A 21,656-nucleotide genomic window follows, 5' to 3' on the forward strand; every position below is an offset into this window, starting at 1 on the left:
ATGAAACAGATAACAAAGCATTAAATAGAATAAAGGACAATAAACCAGAGTAAAATACTACATTCAATACTAAAAGAAAAACCTAACAAATAAACTAATTTGTGATATAACAGACACACAAATTATCCTGAGCACCTGGACAGAGAGGTAAACTGAAAGAAAGGGCAGAATGTTAAGTTAAAAACCTTCCTAAATAGATGAGTTTTAAGTTATTGTTTTTTAAAAGAATGAATGGAGTCCGCTGATCTAATTAATTTTGGGATGTCATTCCGAAGTGTGGGTGCTATGGAGCTGAAGGCCCTGTCACTCAGAGTGTAGGTTAGTGTGCGGCACAACAAGATTACCAGAATCAGAGGACCTTAGTGGGCGGACAGGAGCATAGTGATTTAGAAGGTCACTGATGTAGTCCGGTGCAAGGCCATTTAAAGCTTTGCAGGTTATTAACAGAATTTTACATTCCATCCTGAAGCAGGATGGGTGTGATGTGCTCACAGTTACTGGCTCGTGTAAAGACTCTTGTAGCAGAGTTTTGAATCAACTGGAGCTGATACAAGATTAGAAGAGGTACCTGCCAGCAGCAAGTCACAATAATCGATGCGGGATGTGATAAAAGCATGGACAAGTTTCTCAGCATTAGAAAAGGAGAGGAATGAGAGAACCCAGGATATGTTACGGAGGTGAAAGTAAGAAAGTTTCTTAATGTGGTTTATGTGGGCGGAATAAGAAAGGGAGGAATCAAAAATGACACCAAGGTTCCTTGCATCAGAAGAAGGTCTGATGAGATCACCATCAAGAGTGACTGAAAAGGAGCTCATTTTCTTAAGTAGCGCTTTAGTGCCAATTTGCAGGAGTTCAGTTTTGTTGCAATTTAATTTTAAAGAGTTCTGCTCCATCCAGGTTTTAATTTCACTGAGGTAAGTTGTGAACTGAGAAAGCTCTAATGAAGTTGCACATCTGCATAAAAATGATAACCCAGTCCATAGCTACAAATAATATGGCCAGGGGAAGCATATAAATACAGAAGAGAAGAGGGCTGAGGACAGAGCCCTGAGGAACTCCTTGTGTGACTGGCGCTGAGCTGGATCTGCTGTTGCGGTTACCCCTTAGTCCTCTGTGATTATACACTAAGCGCTTTGTCCTTGCCTGCCAGTGGGAATTGATTTACGACATCTTCTTGTTTTGCTTGCTGGTTCTGTCATGTTATGTGTGTATTTCTTTTTATCCAAAATCATTTGGGAAATGATTTATGTCGATTCCTGAACTGCAAGGTGACAGAATGTTAATGAAGTCAACTTAAGGGTTCTATAAATTATATAGGATAATATGTTTATTTCCAAATAAATTAAACCCTTTGTCTTGTAATATAAATATGCAAGGTGTAAAATAGAGGTTAGGAAAAGCTTCTTCCCATAAAAATCATGCTATAGATGTCTAGTTAAAAAAAAAAAAAAAAAAAAAAAAAGTGACCCCATATAAAAATGGGAATAACAATGGATAAAGCCTTTGGGAATGTGATCAGAATATGACCATAACCTTACCATACCGAATAATCCCAGCATCTTAATTTTCATAATGCAGCACAACAAACTGTTCAACTTTTCAAAAACATTGCTTAAAAAAATATTGGTTGGTTATGATGACAGAGAGAAAAGCACAGTTTTTTTAATGGCTTAAAAATTCATGCCAGCACTGCTATTTCTAATCACAAAGAAACAGATAGTTACAAATTTAGATTGTAAAATTCAAAAGGTCAAAAAGCTGACTGAACTGTTTTACCCCTTGTGATTGTACTATTCCAGCAGCACATATGACCTTAGCAAATGCATTCACCAACATATGAACTGTGCAGAGTACAAGAACAGAACCCTGTCAAATATAAAGAGAAACATAAAATGAAGAAAACTTGCATTTTTTTATTCTGACGACTTAACGTAAATATTTTTTTCTTTTAGAAAATGTCATGAGGTATAAGTCTTTGGTATTCATTTATATGAAATCCAGCCATGTCAGTATCAATACTTTAAAGATTATTAAACAAGTAACTTCCTCACCCTTTTCTATGACTTCGAATTCTTTCTCTTCGCCAGTCATTCTAGGGATACGTGTGCAAATTTCATGCACGCTTGTGCAGACAGCATACACCTGTACAAAAATAAGATGCTCTAAAATCATCTCTTTTTGAAAACCTGTAGAAACAAAAACTATTTAATACATTACTGAGAAACATACAACATGGAAAAGGATACTAAAGTTCTTTTCACAGAACAAACTGATTGCAATAATTAATCCACAAAGGCACAAATGAGAGAAGAAATTTTATTAAAAATAAAAACACTAAAACAGATATACCCCATTCTCAATTTGAAAACATTCAACTGTTTGCCTTAAAATGCTTAATATGAAAAAAATCATTGATTCTCAGCATTATATGATGAAAATATACTATTAATAAATAAAATCTCTCTATTATAAAAAAAAATCTTGGGAGGGAGACAAGATGTGATTTTCTCGGAAGACACTTTGATGTCATGCGAGAGAAGGCAGTGAGACAAAAGGACAGCTGCTGTACAGGCTTTTAAATGATCGACGCGCAGCGCAACAAGCAGAACATGCAGCTCCCAGCAGCACCAGCAAGACAGCAGCTGATCCAACTGCATCTCCTTAGTGTGCGTTGAGCTTGCCCACTTCCCCCTCCCCCAAGCACTTTACAACGCGAGCAGCATTATATGTCCCGCAAGAAAGAGATTTAACCACGCCTGGGGCCGGAAATAAAAGACAGAGTAGATGACAACGTAGAACATCGTAAAAAATTCAAAAATATTGGCGCGGTACACATGCAGAGCAGGTTACAGATAATGGAAGTACGAAAACTCAAAAGTCTCAAAAAACCGATAGTAAAGATCGCATTAGCACAAACAAACGGAAATTATTACTCGGTGAAATAATGGAACAGCGAAAACATTTGAACTTTAAGTCGTAGACTTGTAGATCATGTAATTCGTGTTGCCAGTGAGAATTAAAAGATTCCAAAAACATTGGCGCAGTATGAAGTCCCATGAGATCTAGACCTTTAACATGAGATTCTTTCAAGTCATGCCATACTGACAACTACTTTCAAACAAGACCACAGTCATCTAACCTCAGTCGTGTGAATGCTTGTGCCAGACACACTTCCTGTGCTCTCAGCTCTTATAAATGTTATCAGGATAATAATTTTATATGTTCAAGATGACACATCAATGACAAAGCGAAGAAGAAAGAGCATGGACAAACATTCAAGAAAGTCATTTTACTTATTTGAGAGAAAGAAACGATATTCACTCACAGGCAGATATATGTTGCGTTGTCATGATGTTAAGTCCAGATGGAATCAAAATTCAATGCGATCTTGAAGAAAAGTTAATTCTACATATTGTTTTTACAAAAGTTTTAAAGTAAAAGTGAAAATAATGCATATGTAACAATTCCCATGAAAATAACAATCTGTTTAAATTGTATATCTGGTAAAACAAAACCGGGGGTGGGCGAGCAAAGTGAGCAGGGGGCAGAGCCCCCTAGTATTTATTTATTTTACAATAAAATATAAGTAAATAAAATGAATTTACCTTGGATTCTACATGATAAGAGACATAGTGCACAGTACATCGTAAAGGTATCTTCCTTACTGGCCAAGGTGCGTCATAAGAAAGGTACGTTGGCAAAACACTAATTCGAAGTTCTCCCTGTAAAAATGCAAAACAATGATAAATGAATAAAAGCCATCGAGAGGTGTTAAGGAGTAAGCTGTGAGGATTTAATAGTAGAAAGGTCTAACAAAGTAAAATATGTCATTTCAAACTCAGTCCCATTACTGCCTCACTTTGAAACCATAATTAATGAATGATTAAATTCACAGTCGTTGAGGTGATTTGTAAGTTCCTCCGGGCAAAAGCATTACCTAAATACCGCAATTGTAAATGCAATTTTTATATGGCTACCTGCATGTGCTGTACTCATACTGTGCTTGTAATGATTATTACTGATGTGATTAGTAATATTAGTAACATTTCAGGTGTATTCTACTATTAGAAATACCGTATTTGCATTTTGATGCAAGATGGTATCTATCTTGTTTTTAAAGCCTGTACAAGTAGCCAATGTCTTACCTACTATATAATAAAGCACTAAAGTCTGTCTGCCCAGTCCCTCTGAGTAATCTGATTGGTCAGTTTGGCTTTGGTTACACAACAAAGGAGGAAGTGTGAGGGCAAGACAAACGAAGAGGAGAAACAGCATGGGAGGCATGTGGAGAGTCACTTTCAAAGACATTCAAGTATAAAAGCAGACTGGATTCAAGAACACCACCAAGAACATAATAACATAGTCTGAGCAGCAGGCTTTACGGGAACATGCTTGACAGAGGGAGAATCAGTGAAGAAACAATCACACACACTCGAGTACCGAGGAAAGCAGCTGAAAATGCATGTAGGGCACGAGGTAGCAAATATTTTTAAATGATTAGTAGCATGGCTAGTCAATAACAAAAATAAACATAACTGAAGAATTCAAAAACAACTTTGACTTTGCAAAATGAAAACCAAAACCAGAGAGAATTGGTCATAAAATAGATAAACTGGTCACAGTACTGCTGTGAGAAAGACGTAATAGAATGAAAATGGCATAGCAAGGATGCAACCAGAATCTATCACTTGGGCAATTTCCTCAGATAGATAGATAGATAGATAGATAGATAGATAGATAGATAGATAGATAGATAGATAGATAGATAGATAGAGTGGTGTGAAAAACTATTTGCCCCCTTCCTGATTTCTTATTCTTTTGCATGTTTGTCACAAAAAATGTTTCTGATCATCAAACACATTTAACCATTAGTCAAATATAACACAAGTAAACACAAAATGCAGTTTGTAAATGGTGGTTTTTATTATTTAGGGAGAAAAAAAAATCCAAACCTACATGGCCCTGTGTGAAAAAGTAATTGCCCTTGGGCCACCCTTAGCAGCAATAACTGCAGTCAAGCGTTTGCGATAACTTGCAATGAGTCTATTACAGCGCTCTGGAGGAATTTTGGCCCACTCATCTTTGCAAAATTGTTGTAATTCAGCTTTATTTGAGGGTTTTCTAGCATGAACCGCCTTTTTAAGGTCATGCCATAGCATCTCAATTGGATTCAGGTCAGGACTTTGACTAGGCCACTCCAAAGTCTTCATTTTGTTTTTCTTCAGCCATTCAGAGGTGGATTTGCTGGTGTGTTTTGGGTCATTGTCCTGTTGCAGCACCCAAGATCGCTTCAGCTTGAGTTGACGAACAGATGGCCGGACATTCTCCTTCAGGATTTTTTGATAGACAGTAGAATTCATGGTTCCATCTATCACAGCAAGCCTTCCAGGTCCTGAAGCAGCAAAACAACCCTAGACCATCACACTACCACCACCATATTTTACTGTTGGTATGATGTTCTTTTTCTGAAATGCTGTGTTCCTTTTACGCCAGATGTAACGGGACATTTGCCTTCCAAAAAGTTCAACTTTTGTCTCATCAGTCCACAAGGTATTTTCCCAAAAGTCTTGGCAATCATTGAGATGTTTCTTAGCAAAATTGAGACGAGCCCTAATGTTCTTTTTGCTTAACAGTGGTTTGCGTCTTGGAAATCTGCCATGCAGGCCGTTTTTGCCCAGTCTCTTTCTTATGGTGGAGTCGTGAACACTGACCTTAATTGAGGCAAGTGAGGCCTGCAGTTCTTTAGACGTTGTCCTGGGGTCTTTTGTGACCTCTCGGATGAGTCGTCTCTGCGCTCTTGGGGTAATTTTGGTCGGCCGGCCATTCCTGGGAAGGTTCACCACTGTTCCATGTTTTTGCCATTTGTGGATAATGGCTCTCACTGTGGTTCGCTGGAGTCCCAAAGCTTTAGAAATGGCTTTATAACCTTTACCAGACTGATAGATCTCAATTACTTCTGTTCTCATTTGTTCCTGAATTTCTTTGGATCTTGGCATGATGTCTAGCTTTTGAGGTGCTTTTGGTCTACTTCTCTGTGTCAGGCAGCTCCTATTTAAGTGATTTCTTGATTGAAACAGGTGTGGCAGTAATCAGGCCTGGGGGGTGGCTACGGAAATTGAACTCAGGTGTGACACACCACAGTTAGGTTATTTTTTAACAAGGGGGCAATTACTTTTTCACACAGGGCCATGTAGGTTTGGATTTTTTTTCTCCCTAAATAATAAAACCATCATTTAAAAACTGCATTTTGTGTTTACTTGTGTTATATTTGACTAATGGTTAAATGTGTTTGATGATCAGAAACATTTTGTGTGACAAACATGCAAAAGAATAAGAAATCAGGAAGGGGGCAAATAGTTTTTCACACCACTGTAGGTAGGTAGATAGATAGATAGATAGATAGATAGATAGATAGATAGATAGATAGATAGATAGATAGATAGATAGATACTTTATTAATCCCCTTTATAATTGAACAAGAGTGCAAGCTATTTCCATTAGAACTTTTATATATGAACCGATTTACGAAAATTACAAAAAATCTTTTTACAAAGAAAGTAACACACAACAACATTTAGGCACTAAAAACATGATGAAGGAATATAATTTTTAGTCTGTAAATCTTGTGCTCTACTGTAAAGGACTATTCCCCTATTTCTATTTCTGCTGCAGTCACTATAATTTCTGGAGCCCTGATGACTTTTTCCATTACAAGATAACTAGGTTTGAGAATATCACTCTGCAAAATAAAATATATGTTGCTGTTTATCAAAATATACACAGGAAAGGAGTGATTAACATGTAGCTCTCAGAAAAATAAGAATATGCACAGAAAAATATGTAACAAAAAATCCAGAAAAAACATTATATAAAAGTTATAAATTGATTTGCATTGTCATTGAGAGAAACAAGTATTTGATCCCCTTCAACCTTCCCAGAATTCTGGCTCCCACAGATTGGCTGTGTGCCCCGATTACAATCAATTAATCGATCAATTACAGATACTCCTCATCTCAATTCATTATGTCCAAATTCAGCAGGGGATCAAATACTTATTTCCTCCACTGTCAATCTGGATAAGGGCAATAGTTTTATTTTTCTATTAGATTAAAATGATGAGTGCAAATTTGAACGTGAAATTGCTGTTACAATGAGAGGGGAAGCCTTCAACAGGATGGAAGAGCCATCACAAAATGGACAATATTAAAATAAAACATCTTTTAACAACAGTATTATGGAGTGTGACACTGCATGACTGTGAAACATGAAACTCAAGGATACTGGAAGTAAATGCATGGAAGCATTAGAAATATCAGTGAATAGCAGAATGGAAAACGTTAGCTGAAAAGACAAACACAAATAAACAAGTCCAATATGTGCTATACTTGTGGAGAACAGATTGTATTGGATCCATTTCAGAACCTGCATGAAAGCAGGCAGACAAATGGGGGATGGAGTTTGGTGACATACACAAGTCATACATGTAATTACGGTACATTTTTTTTTCCCTATTTCAAATTCTTTGTGATAATGCTGGAATTAAACAGCTGTATTATTCACTCACGTTACTAGTGCTTGAACACTTAAAATACACAAAGAATAAGTGGAAAGCCCTAAATAACTCTTCAAATAGGGGCTAAATTAAATTTGGTATGTAGCGTGTCATGGACAAATCAACTATGACAACAAATAAGGAAGAGGGTATCAAAACCAGTCGGCCACATTACCAACAACGCCACTGGCATCTGTACTATAATTTACATGAGAAGAATTTCAGGATGTTCTTTTTAGCTGGAAGAGCTGCACTAGTTTGTAAATGAGTTACCGTATATTTATTCCATTTGAAGAAGTTAATTTACTGTGTGTGAGCTTTCAGCCCAATGTCTAAGAACTGCATACAAAAAAATAGAACAATCACACTACACCAGACATACTGGGATTACAAACAAGAGCTCGAAGGAGAAACTGAAAGAGAAAGTAAAGAAGTTAAAGATGTGCCAATAACCCACTGGAAAGCAAAGGTTCAGAAAAATAGAAAAACTAACAGCAAACGATTGCCCACAGCTTAAGAATGACGGCTCTCTAATTATTATATGATATGCATATAAATCATTAAATAATCAATATATTTATACCTGCTTGTTGAAATACAAGAATCCTTTTGGACAGTTTATATTGTGGAATGGGGAGAAAGATTCAATTGGGCCATCGATGGTCATGGGGTGCAGTCGCAGAGCACCCCTGGAAGTTACCAGAAGCCAGTGGGGGGATGGTCCACAGATGAACACCTACAGTAAGAATTATAATTTGTTTATGCAGATTACTTAATTTAATAACACATTCCAAAAAATGACAGGCTAATTTAATAGAAAGCTGACAATAAGTTAATTTTAACGTTTTTTTCATGCAGGACAAAACAACTGTGTCCAAGAACAGAGTATTAAATTAACACGTTTTTTTCTTACCCCAGCGTAACCGGATATATCTTCAAAGTAACGAAATCTTGCCACTCGACTTCTTACAGCAGATTCATCGCCTGAAATCCCATCTGATTTCTTGTCTTTCTTTGACTGCTTTAATTTTTTCTCACGGAAATTAATATTGTGAGGAACCTGTTCAAAAACATAAAAGAAAGGATTCTCAAACCTAACTGTCTTGTTTACAACGTTTGACTTAACAGATCAGTGAGATTAAAATGTCAGACTTACCTTTTTGAAACGGACTTTGAGATTATTTTGTCCTGGCTGAAGGTCATACCTGAAGGCTTCATAGATTAGAAGTTCTTGGTCTACATGGACCTGTTGTGAAATAACAATCAAGCCAAAAAACTTTACAATGAAAGTAACACACAAAAAAAAAAAAACATTTGTATGCTCAGGAGCAACTTCAGCAGGTTTCGAGACCAAGAGGGTGAGAAATTGAAATATAAAAGAATAACTGAGTGGAAGAAAATATTGTATGGTGCAAAAAAGAAAAACCTACCCCAAACCATTTCATGTTTTTATTGTAATACATCACTGAATCAAAGTAGATTTAATTAGACTTTTTTGGCACTCATCATCAGGAAAGGACTCTTGAATGTTAAAGTTATCTAAATCTTATTACAAATATTAATTACAAAATACATGACACCATACATCAGAATGGGAAAAAATATGACCTGTGATTTTGACCGTGGCATGATTGTTGGTGCCAGACGGGCTGGTTTGACCATTACTGTAACTGCTATCTCCTGAGATTTTCACACACAATAGTCTATGGAGTTTACTCAAAATGGTGCCAGAAACATTCAGTGAGAGGCAGTTCTGTGGATGGAAATGCTTTGTTGATGGGAGAGGTCAGAGGAGAAGGGCCAGACAGGTTTAAAAGAGGACAGAAAGGCTAAGCTAACTCAGATAACTATTCTGCACCACTGTTGTGAGCAGAAAAACATCTCAGAATGTACAACATATCAAACCTTGAGGCAGATGGACTACAACAGCATAAAACCACATCAAGTTCAGCTTCTGTCAGCCAAAAACAGAAAGCTGAGACTGCAGTGGGTACAAGCTCACAAAACTGGACTGCAGAAAATGGGAAAAAATGTAGCCTGGTCTGATGAATCTCAATTTCTGCTGAGGCGCACAGATGGTAGGGTCAGAATTTAATGTCAACAGCATGAATCTGTGCTCCCAACCTGCCTTGTGTCAAAAGACTAAGCTGGTGGAGGTGGTGTTTTGGCATGGGGTATGCTTTCTTGGTATATATTGGGCCAGTTAATACCAATCAATCATTGATTGCCATGAACTATTTAAGTATTGTTGCTGAACATGTGCATTAATTCATGGCCACAATTTACCCATTTTCTAATGGTTAATACACCATGTCACAAAGCAAAGTGGCTTCATGAACATGACAATCAGTTCAGTGTTTCTTCCCAGTTAGCAGATAGAACACCTTTGGGATGTGGTAGAACAAAAGATTTGCAGCATGAATGTGCAGCTGACAAATTGGCAGAAATCATGTAATGCCAATCACGTCAACAAGAATCTCAAAGGCTTATCTTGCAGAACCTATGCCACAAAGAGCTGTGGTTGTTTTGAGAACAAATGTAGGTCCTACCCAGGATGAGTGTAATGTTTTTAATTCATTTGCTCAATGTGCGTATGTGGTAGGTTGAAAACCTTCAATTCCTAAATGCACACCTGTAACAAAATTAAACCTTTCTGTAAATAATGAATAATTATGAACTATCTAATGACTTTTTAAGGTCATATCAAATTTAAGAAACATGCTGATATAAGAAACTAAACTTAACTAAAACTAAAATTCAAACTAAATAAGGAGAAAACAGAAATTTTAGTTATTGGCAAAAATGCATATAATGAGGATATCAGAAATAAACTTGATCCATTAAGATCAAAAGTCAAGACAGAGGTAAAGAATTTAGGGGTAATTATTGACTCTGACCTGAATTTTAAATCACATTTTAATGAGACCACTAGGACAGTATTTTTTCACTTAAAAAATATAGCAAAAGTTAGATCTCTTATAACTTTGTAAGATGCTGAGAAATTAGTTCACGCTTTTGTTTTCAGTCGACTAGATTACTGTAAGGCACTCCTCTCAGGACCACCCAAAAAAGACATCAATCGATTGCAATGAGTGCAGAATGGAGCTGCTAGAATCTTAACTAGGAAAAGAAAATCCGAGCACATCACTCCAGTTCTGATGTCACTACACTGGTTACCTGTGTCATTTAGAATTGACTTTAAAATACTGCCTGTGGTTTATAAAGTCTTAAATAATCTCGCTCCATCTTATATTTCAGAATGTCTTTCACCTTACACTCCAAATTGTAACCTTAGATCTTCAAATGAGTGTCTGCTTATAATTCCAAGAGCTAAACTTAAAAGAAGTGATAAGTCGGCCTTCTGCTGTTAAGCACCTAAAATCTGGAATAGTTTACCAATAGGAAATTCACCAGGCATTTTAAAAAATTGTTAAAAACTCATTATTGTAACATGGCTTTCTCATAGCTTCATTTCAGTTTAACCCTGATATATGCATTTAATTATCATTATCATTCATGGTGGCTCCGTAATCCGTAGTAACCCCTACTTTCTCTTCTGTTCTTATTTTGGTTTTCTGTGGTGGTGATTTGAGCCACCTCCACCTGATCAAAGCACCGTGCTATCCCTACATTGATGGATTAAAGGTCCACATGACCGTCATCATCAAGATCTTCCATGATTACCCTGAATACCATGAGAGCTGATTGAGATCATTTATGTTTGGTAGAATGCCTAGAGGGTGCTGGGTGGTCTTGTGGCCTGCAGATGTTGTTTTTTTTTTCTCCAGCTATCTGGAGTTTTTTTTTTTTTCATGTCCTCCCTAGCCATCAGACCTTACTTTTATTCTATGTTAATTAGTATTGCCTAATTTTATTTTTATATTTTGTTTTTTTCTCTTCCTTCATCCTGTAAAGCACTTTGAGCTACATCCTTTGTACGAAAATGTGCTATATAAATAAATGCTGTTATACCGGGTGTCCCAAAAAGAATATCGGAGTTTTAAAGAGCTGTAGCTTGGCGCCCATTCATCAAAGACAGGAGAGCAACCTAGTGGCGTCTGCCGGTAGATGGTGCTAGTGCTTATCGAAAAGCTGTCAGTGTGTTGTTTCAATTAGTTACGTTTGCAGTTATGGCTGTGCCACAACAAAAAGCCTTTTGCGTTTGCGAATTCACCAGAACTCAAATCGGTTGTTGATGTGCAGCGGACATTTCGTCAAAAATATGGGACTGACCCTTCGAATGACAATAACATACGTCGATGGTACCAGCAATTTCAGGATACTGGGTATTTCTGCAAAGGTAAAAGCACCGGGCGACCTCGAACTTCCTCCTCTGCTGAGAATGTCGCCCAAGTGCAAACTGCGTTCACTTGGAGCCCATCGAAATCAGTTCGACGAGCAAGTCATGAGTTACAGATACCAAAGTCAAGTGTGTGGAGAATTCTCCGACGCCGGATGGTTATGAAACCGTATCGTCTGCAGTTGGTTCAGGCCCTTAGATGAGGGGATAAAATGGGTTGAGTTGAGTTTTCAACTTTCATCCAGCAAAATTTGGAGACCAATGAAGATTTTTGTTCCTTGATTATCTTCAGTGATGAGGCCATGTTTCACATTTGTGGGAAGGTAAATCGTCATAATGTACGAATGTGGGGTGAAGAAAACCCTCATGTAGTTATCAAACATGAACGAGACTCCCCCAAGACTAACGTTTTTTGTGTGATTTCCAAGTCGAAAGTTTACGGTCCTTACTTTTTTGAAGGAACATTGCAACATTGGCTGTTTCCTCAATTGGAAGATCAAGAGCCAGCCGATTTCATTTTCAACAGGATGAGGCACCACCTCACTAGTCTCTTCCAGTGCGGCATTTCCTAAATGAGACCTATCCCCAACGTTGGATAGGAAGATCTGGGAATCAAGATTTGTCACTCCACCATTGGCCTCCAAGATCCCCAGATATCACCCCATGTGACTTTTTCATTTGGGGATACGTCAAAGCATGAAGATAACGGCTGCCATTCAGAGTGTCAATCCCGATATGTTAGAGAGAGTTTGGCAGGACTGTGAATACCGCCTCGATATTGTTACAGTTACTCGCGGGGGGCACATAGAACATTTATAGACAATGTGGGAAACACATGATTATAACTGTTTTTGTATATGCTTGTATAATTCAATAAACATAGCTCTTTGAAACTCCGATATTCTTTTTGGGACACCTTGTATAATAACAAGTTCCTAGACTTGCTGGAAAGGTAGTAAAAATGAAACATTGTGATGTAAAAATCTCTAAGGTTGTACTCTATGTTCGGTTCAAATACTTACCAGAAGATAGGTACGGGACTGGTGGTTTCCAAGTGAGACAAGCAACACTTCCTTGACTAATGGTATCTCTCCTTGTCTCGTAACTTCTTCTTTCTTGACCTCACCTTGAGCAGACTGTCCTGAAGAGCTGTCTACCAGAACTCGCTGACCCACGGGAAAGTTCTTTACGAGGAATACCAAACGCCAGTCGGGTAACTGATAGATCTGTAAACATTCAGAAGGATCCCAAATACAGGGTTACAGCAAAAACAACTGACAGTTAAAGATCTATAAGTTGGAAGCCACAAAACACATTAGTCAATTAACAAGACTGAAAAGTCTGAGCACAATTCTTACTTCCATGACTCCATTTTCACGAACCACCATACACCAATGGGTAGGCTCCATTTTAAACTGGACTGAGTCCTTGTTATCCATATTGACAGAAGAAGCAGAACGATTAGGCTCTTCTTTGGAAGGACTAAAAAACATACTTGAATCCCCATACAACATTTCCTCTTCATCATCCACAGTGTTACTGAAAAATAACAAAAATAATAGACGGTACTCTTGTTAACCTTCTTAGTGTTATGTTTACCGTGAATTTTTTTTTTTTAACAACAACAAAAAAAAATGTTATTTCATCTAACAGAAACACATAAATACCAAAACATCAGCATAAATACAATGGGAAAGGTATGTCTAGTCTCCTCTGCTGTCTTGATGCATTTGGCACACATCCTTTGTTTGATAAGTTTTGAAACAGACACCAACGCACAACCTGATGCTGTATTCAGGACAGTAGAAGTGTGTTTCCTTGCACACTTCTCTTAAAATATTTTTGCGTTGCTTGAGCAGGAGATGGTAAAATGTCACTGTGTGATTCGCACGATCTATGCGCCCCTTTGTTTTATTGTAGGCTACCACATTGCAAGGTTTAGTGACCTCCACATTTTCCCTGACACAAATATTGACAGTTGCTGTATTGTGAATAGTGTTGGGGGGGGGCTAACATATTTGTTGTCGTTCTACTTGATAGCAATCACTTTGCCATTTTTCCATGCACCTACCTGCACCAAGATGAACCTTAAGGCGACTGAATTCACCAAGTACATCACAACAGTTTGGTAATACGGTGTCATATGTTTCACTATCTGTGTCCACATCTGATGACCAATTCACATTGTCACCACTATCACTCGATTCAACTAATGGCTCAGTTAGTTTGTTCTAAAACTGTATTTAAACCTTCTCATTTAGATGCCATTGTGTTTTGGTGAAAGCTCCAGCCTACTTATAAATATTGATAAGTTACATAAGAGTGAGCACATGCATTGTAGTATACATAGTTATTTCAGCATAACATTATTTTATCCTGTAGATGGTAGCAAAATACTATTCTAAACACTACTTGGGTTTAAAGTTGCACATTGGATTAAAGCAGCTAAATCCCAAGATACATTCGGAGTTAACCGTACTTACAGAGAATGCCAACCTTGATAGACTCACTGGGGTTAATGCCAAGGAGTTTAAACATATATTATTATTTATAATATGTAATTCTGCTTCCTGACAGCTCAATTGTCATAACATCACTAATCCTAGCTGGTCTTTCTTTTATTTCCAATTAATGCTATGCTATTAGCCATGAGACAAAACACTTGGCTTACAATTCAATTCAATCTGTGATTTGGGCATCATGATACAATACTCCCATGATATGAAATATTATGTTTTTTATGTATGTTTAGTGTTACTTTAGATATTCATAAGACGAACATTGCAAAATAAATTTAGAACAATGCAAAATTATGAAGGTTTTAACATGCATTTCTGTAAGCTTTCTCTAAATTAAATATGGACAAAATTTTTTGTACAGCAGCAACACAAGAGCAACAAGTAAGAGAAAACGCTCCTAATTATTTTAGAGAAAAGAAAAAAATAAATAAAGAAGTAAAACAGACCCCCGTGACCCTGTAGTTAGGAGTATAGCGGGTTGGAAAATGGATGGATGGATGGAAGTAAAACAGAATGTAAACAGGCAGAGTTAACATGCACAAGTGCCTTTGGAGTAAATGCCTCCAAGTCCTCTGTTTGCTATTCATCCTGAGACGCCTGTTGAGAGTTTCATACTCAGAGAAGTTCTGCAGCATCCATCTGCAAACTTATGAGAACCACCATGTTCTTGAGGCGAATAGTCCCCTGTGCACTCATAGTCCAATAAGGGACATTTCCCACTCTCGCAGAAGCAGCTAGAGTATATTTTTATGCCCCATTGAAAAGTATAGAAAGCAAAAAGACTGTTACATGCAGCTTTTCATTTGCATGACAAAAAAAGAAAGAATATGTATGTATGTATGTATGTATGTATGCAGACAGACAGACAGACAGACAGACAGATAGATAGATAGATAGATAGATAGATAGATAGATAGATAGATACTTTATCAATCCCAAGGGGAAATTCACATACTCCAGCAGCAGCATACCGATAAATTAAAAAGTGAGAAAACGTCAGGCAACCAACCTGCAATTCTTATTTTTTGTCATAAAGAACCTGGCCATAACACAATTTTGACTGACATCATTCAATATGATTCTGTTGAGAGATTTTACATTAAAATATGCAAAGGACTGTTACATTTTTTCATTTACATGATGTTTGCTGTACAGAATGTGTGTATATGAATAATTGAGCTATTAAAATATATATAACACTTTACTGTGTTAAAAATTATTTAAATTACTGATATCTTGTTACAAACTGTAATTGAATCCACATGCTGTTACTGCAGTGATCTGGGTCTTTATGCTTTAAAGAGTGCAGAACACTCTCAAAAGTAAGAAACCTTTTCATTTTGTTGGGTTCAGAGATGGCTTACTGAAGCCAGCTGTGCTATTTTAGACTACTTTGGCAGATTATTTTAATTTGCCAGTGCACAGCATTATATAAAAGCAAGATTATAAAATGGGTTGCAGGATGGAATCGTATTTAGTGCATATGAAGCAGTGATTTGCTGGATTCATTTTCGAAGGATCTGTGAACAACAGGAATGTAATTGCTATACTGGTGGCAATTAGTATTACCATAAATCAACAGCTGACATTACGACATACAGTGCATCCGGAAAGTATTCACAGCGCATCACTTTTTCCACATTTTGTTATGTTACAGCCTTATTCCAAAATGGATTAAATTCATTTTTTTCCTCAGAATTCTATACAAAACTCCCCATAATGACAAACTGAAAAAAGTTTACTTGAGATTTTTGCAAATTTATTAAAAATAAAAAAATTGAGAAAGCACATGTACATAAGTATTCACAGCCTTTGCCATAAAGCTCAAAATTGAGCTCAGGTGCATCCTGTTTCCCCTGATCATCCTTGAGATGTTTCTGCAGCTTACTTGGAGTCCACCTGTGGTAAATTCAGTTGGTTGGACATGATTTGGAAAGGCACACACCTTCTATATAAGGTCCCACAGTTGACAGTTCATGTCAGAGCACAAACCAAGCATGAAATCAAAGGAATTGTCTGTAGACCTCCGAGACAGGATTGTCTCGAGGCACAAATCTGGGGAAGGTTACAGAAAAATGTCTGCTGCTTTGAAGGTCCCAATGAGTACAGTGGCCTCCATCATCCGTAAGTGGAAGAAGTTCGAAACCACCAGGACTCTTTCTAGAGCTGGCCAGCCATCTAAACTGAGCGACTGGGGGAGAAGGGCCTTAGTCAGGGAGGTGACCAAGAACCCGATGGTCACTGTCAGAGCTCCAGAGGTCCTCTGTGGAGAGAGGAGAACCTTCCAGAAGGACAACCATCTCTGCAGCAATACACCAATCAGGCCTGTATGGTAGAGTGGCCAGACGGAAATCACTCCTTAGTAAAAGGCACTTGGCAGCCTGCCTGGAGTTTGCCAAAAGGCACCTGAAGGACTCTCAGACCATGAGAAAGAAAATTCTCTGGTCTGATGAGACAAAGATTGAACTCTTTGGTGTGAATGCCAGGCGTCACGTTTGGAGGAAACCGGGCACCGCTCATCACCAGGCCAATACCATCCCTACAGTGAAGCATGGTGGTGGCAGCATCATGCTGTGGGGATGTTTTTCAGCGGCAGGGACTGGGAGACTAGTCAGGATAAAGGGGAAAGATGACTGCAGCAATGTACAGAGACATCCTGGATGAAAACCTGCTCCAGAGCGCTCTTGACTTCAGACTGGGGCGACGGTTCATCTTTCAGCAGGACAATGACCCTAAGCACACAGCCAAGATATCCAAGGAGTGGCTTCAGGACAACTCTGTGAATGTTTTTGAGTGGCCCAGCCAGAGCCCAGACTTGAATCCGATTGAACATCTCTGGAGAGATCTTAAAATGGCTGTGCACCGACGCTTCCCATCCAACCTGATGGAGCTTGAGAGGTGCTGCAAAGAGGAATGGGCAAAACTGGCCAAGGAGAGGTGTGCCAAGCTTGTGGCATCATAATCAAAAAGACTTGAGGCTGTAATTGCTGCCAAAGGTGCATCGACAAAGTATTGAGCAAAGGCTGTGAATACTTACGTACATGTGATGTCTCAGTTTTTTTATTTTTAATAAATTTGCAAAAGCCTCAAGTAAACTTTTTTCATGTTGTCATTATGGAGTGTTGTGTGTAGAATTCTGAGGAAAAAAATGAATATAATCCATTTTGGAATAAGGCTGTAACATAACAAAATGTGGAAAAAGCGATACGCTGTGAATACTTTCTGGATGCACTGTATTAACACTTCAGATTGAAATGCTGCAAAGTAGCAGGTACAACAAACACACTTAGAAGAATTTAAGTCAGGAATAAAGGTTTTAAACATTCATTACTGTCATGGTTTCATTAATAATAATAATAATAATAACTCTTTGCAGTTATATAGCGCTTTTCTCACTACTCAAAGCGCTCAGCAATTGCAGGTTAAGGGCCTTGCTCAAGGGCCTAATAGAACAGAGTCCCTACTGGCATTTACGGGATTCGAACCGGCAACCTTCCGATTACCAGTGCAGATCCCTAGCTTCAGAGCCACCACTCCGCCCATTATTCATTAATAAGTTGACATGATACCTGCAGGTCAGGTCATTCAAAGTCTTTAGAGTCCTGGTGCTTCCTGTTTTGCTATATGGTTGCGAGACATGGACGCTATCCAGTGACCTGAGATGAAGACTAGACTCCTTCGGTACTGTGTCTCTCCAGAAAATCCTTGGGTATCGCTGGTTTGACTTTGTGTCAGATGAGCGGCTGCTTGGGCATTGTGAGGGACCGTCAGTTACGGCACTATGGCCAAGTGGCGCGATTCCCTGTGGGTGATCTGGCTCGGAGGATCCTCATTGTTGAGTGAGGACCCGAGTGGCTGGACCATGCCAAGGGGATGCCCACATAACACCTGGCTGCAGGAGATAGAAGGTCATTTTTGCAGAGTGGGACTGGACCACATGTCTGCCTGGGGAGGTTGCCAACCGGGATCCCAAGCTGTTTCGTCGTGTAGTGGGTGTGACATTGTGCTGTACCAATGCATGCTCCCTAACCTGACCTGACCAGTTGAGGCCTGGAATGCATACTAAATATGCTATATGTCTGAGAAATATTTGCACACAGAATTAACAAGTATGGAAACATTACCAAAGAACTGTAAGACTAACAATCTTCTTTGAACTTTCCATTCCAAATTGAGGGTTTTTAAATATGAAGATCTTCATGAAAATATCTCCTCTATCTCAATTATGTCAAGTGATCGAAAGCATTTACCTCATATCTTGAATGACTGTCTCTGCTTCAGAATGTGTCCGGGTTGCTACATCCTCTTTTGCGGCACTGGAGACCTTGTTTTCTGTTGAGAATGTGCCACTGACATCTCGGTATGCACAAAGAGTAATAACGCGGGATTGCTAAAGAAAGACAAAAGATTTCAACAAACCATTTACCAAATATTTGATAGAAATGATAACTAAATTTAGTATAACCTAAAATATGTGAACAAGACCAAAAGTTTAGCATTTTTATTAGATTCTATCAACACATATAGATAAATACTAAATATATGGCACCCAAAAGAAATATTATTAACTTCTTCTTCTTTCGGCTGCTCCCGTTAGGGGTTGCCACAGCAGATCATCTTCTTCCATATCTTTCTGTCCTTTGCATCTTGCTCTGTTACACCCATCACCTTCATGTCCTCTCTTACCACATCCATGAACCTTCGCTTAGGCCTTCCTCTCTTCTTCTTCCTTGGCAGTTCTATCCTTAGTATCCTTCTACCAATATACCCAGCACCTCTCCTCTGCACATGTCCAAACCAACGCAATCTCGCCTCTCTGACTTTGTCTCCCAACTGTCCAACTTGAGGTGACCCTCTAATGTCCTCATTTCTAATCTGATCCATCTTCGTCACACCCAGTGCAAATCTTAGCATCTTTAACTCTGCTACCTCCAGCTCTGTCTCCTGCTTTCTGGTTAATGCCACCGTCTCCAACCCATATAACATAGCTGGTCTCACTACCGTCCTGTAGACCTTCCCTTACACTCTTGCTGATACTTGTCTGTCACAAATCACTCTCTTTCACAATCCCCATTACTCTGTACTGTTGATCCCAAGTATTTAAACTTATTCACCTTCGCCAACTCTACTCCTTGCATCCTCACCATTCCACTGAATACACATGTATTCTGTCTTGTTCCTACTGACCTTCATTTCTCTCCTCTCTAGAGCATATCTCCACTTCTCCAGGGTCTCCTCAACCTGCTCCCTACTATCGCTACAGATCACAATGTCATCAGCAAACATCATAGTCCACGGGGACCCCTGTCTAATCTCGTCTGTCAACTTGCCCAACACCATTGCAAATAAGAAAGGGCTCAGAGCCGATCCCTGATGTAATCCCACCCCACCTTGAATGCATCCGTCACTCCTACCGCAGACCTCACCACTGTCACACTTCCCTTGTACATCTCCTGTACAACTCTTACGAACTTCTCTGCCACTCCCGACTTCCTCATACAATACCACAGCTCCTGTTGAGGCACCCTGTCATATGCTTTCTCCAGGTCCACAAAGACGCAATGCAACTCCTTCTGGCCTTCTCTAAACTTCTCCATCAACACCTTCAGAGCAAACATCTCATCTGTGGTGCTCTTTCTTGGCATGAAACCATACTGTTGCTCACTAATCATCACCTCCCTTCTTAACCTAGCTTCCACTACTCTTTCCCATAACTTCATGCTGTGGCTCATCAATTTTATCCCCCTGTAGTTATTAGAGTCCTGCACATCCCCCTTATTCTTAAATATTGGCACCAGTACACTTCTCCACTCCTCAGGCATCCTCTCACTTTTCAAGATTCCATTAAACAATCTGGTAAAAAACTCCACTGCCATCTCTCCTAAACACCTCCATGCTTCCCCAGGTATGTCATCTGGACCAACAGCCTTTCCATTCTTCATCCTCTTCATAGCTGTCCTTACTTACTTACTTCCTTCTTGCTAATCCATTGCACTTCCTGATTCACTATCTCCAAATCATCCAACCTCTTCTCTCTCTCATTCATCAGCCTTTCAAAGTACTCTTTCCATCTGCTCAACAGAAATACTGTTAACATCAGTGAATAATGACAGAAGAATTAGTTGAAAAGTATGTCTAGAAACAACCTTAGTCCATGAGGTATTGGGAAATTTCAGGACATTTCATTTGTTCCCTTTAACTATATTATACATAATGTTTATTGTATCTTTTGCCTTCACAAGTTCACAGTCACAAAAATGCCAGCATGATGCAAAATACAGTGGGTACCAGAGGTTGGGGGATCTGGGAACCACCTAACTAATGATTTGGTCCCTCCAAAGGCCTGAAAATCCAAATTCTTTATCTAACCTATAATACAACACTAACGGCTGTGTGTCCAGTCCCTTAGACTAATCTGATTGGACAGTTTGGCTCTGGTGCTGCTATGAAAAAAGAAACTGTGAGTGTGAGACTCATGAGGAGAAGTAAAGGCGCACGCTGAGAGAGTCGCCTTCAAAGATGGAAAGACACCTTGAAAATAATGACAGAATCTGAGAAGCAGGCTTTGCGGAAACACACACACCGAATGTAGTTAATAATCGCCAAAGAATATTTTCCTTTAATGGCCTGCTAAAATCTACAATATTTAGTTTCCATTTTTTGTGTAAACTTAATAACTCATCCATAATAAAACAGTCTATCAACAAAAACAAGATGTTAGATGTTTCAAATTATAATTACTGATAAACTAGAAAGGGTGCAGGCATCTTTACTAATCATGTAGGGTATAATTAAAAATAACTATGCAATATGGACTTTAACAAAAACAGTGGAGTTGCTCAGTTTTAGTCAAAAATAAGAATGTGTTTTTAGAACCGTTATATATTTGAAAATAAATAATGAGGCATCTTTTTAAGCTCTCTCTCCAATTAGAGGCCAACAATTTCTGCTAGTAGCACAGGAGAAAAACTGTGAAATTGTATCTATATATTGAGATGAGGAACACTTGTACTTTTTCTTTTTAAACCATTTTACATTTTTCAAACTATATTTTAAATAACCTAGAAAAAAATCACTATAGACTAAAAACACACTATATACATCTGAGTTATTATTAGTAACTGTGATGCAGCAGTTTTATTCTTTATTTATTTTAACTGAGTTTTTCCTTCACACAGAGAGCCATAGACACATCAAATAAATTTCCAAGTGGCATGGTAGACATCAGGAACTTGTAAAACTCAAATGTGATTTAGGTAAAATTACAATGGGGGAAATAAGTATT

The 21,656-nt window shown here is 38.4% G+C and overlaps 1 protein-coding gene across 2 annotated transcripts in view; it reads right to left on the reverse strand.

Annotated features, from left to right (window-relative positions):
- Positions 1 to 21,656, reverse strand: part of cpsf1 (cleavage and polyadenylation specific factor 1) — an 86,974-nt gene that overhangs the window by 32,336 nt on the left and 32,982 nt on the right. For both annotated transcript variants that reach the window (XM_028818030.2, XM_028818029.2), the window contains exons 21-28: positions 18,622 to 18,761; positions 13,211 to 13,391; positions 12,875 to 13,078; positions 8,709 to 8,798; positions 8,466 to 8,612; positions 8,136 to 8,288; positions 3,606 to 3,722; positions 2,052 to 2,142 (exon numbers count right to left, since the gene is read on the reverse strand). In XM_028818030.2, the coding sequence (XP_028673863.1) occupies positions 2,052 to 2,142; positions 3,606 to 3,722; positions 8,136 to 8,288; positions 8,466 to 8,612; positions 8,709 to 8,798; positions 12,875 to 13,078; positions 13,211 to 13,391; positions 18,622 to 18,761 (1,123 nt within the window). The remainder of the gene's footprint in view (positions 1 to 2,051; positions 2,143 to 3,605; positions 3,723 to 8,135; positions 8,289 to 8,465; positions 8,613 to 8,708; positions 8,799 to 12,874; positions 13,079 to 13,210; positions 13,392 to 18,621; positions 18,762 to 21,656) is intronic.

Source organism: Erpetoichthys calabaricus, chromosome 13 (genome assembly GCF_900747795.2).
Source record: "Erpetoichthys calabaricus chromosome 13, fErpCal1.3, whole genome shotgun sequence".
NCBI lineage: Eukaryota > Metazoa > Chordata > Cladistia > Polypteriformes > Polypteridae > Erpetoichthys > Erpetoichthys calabaricus.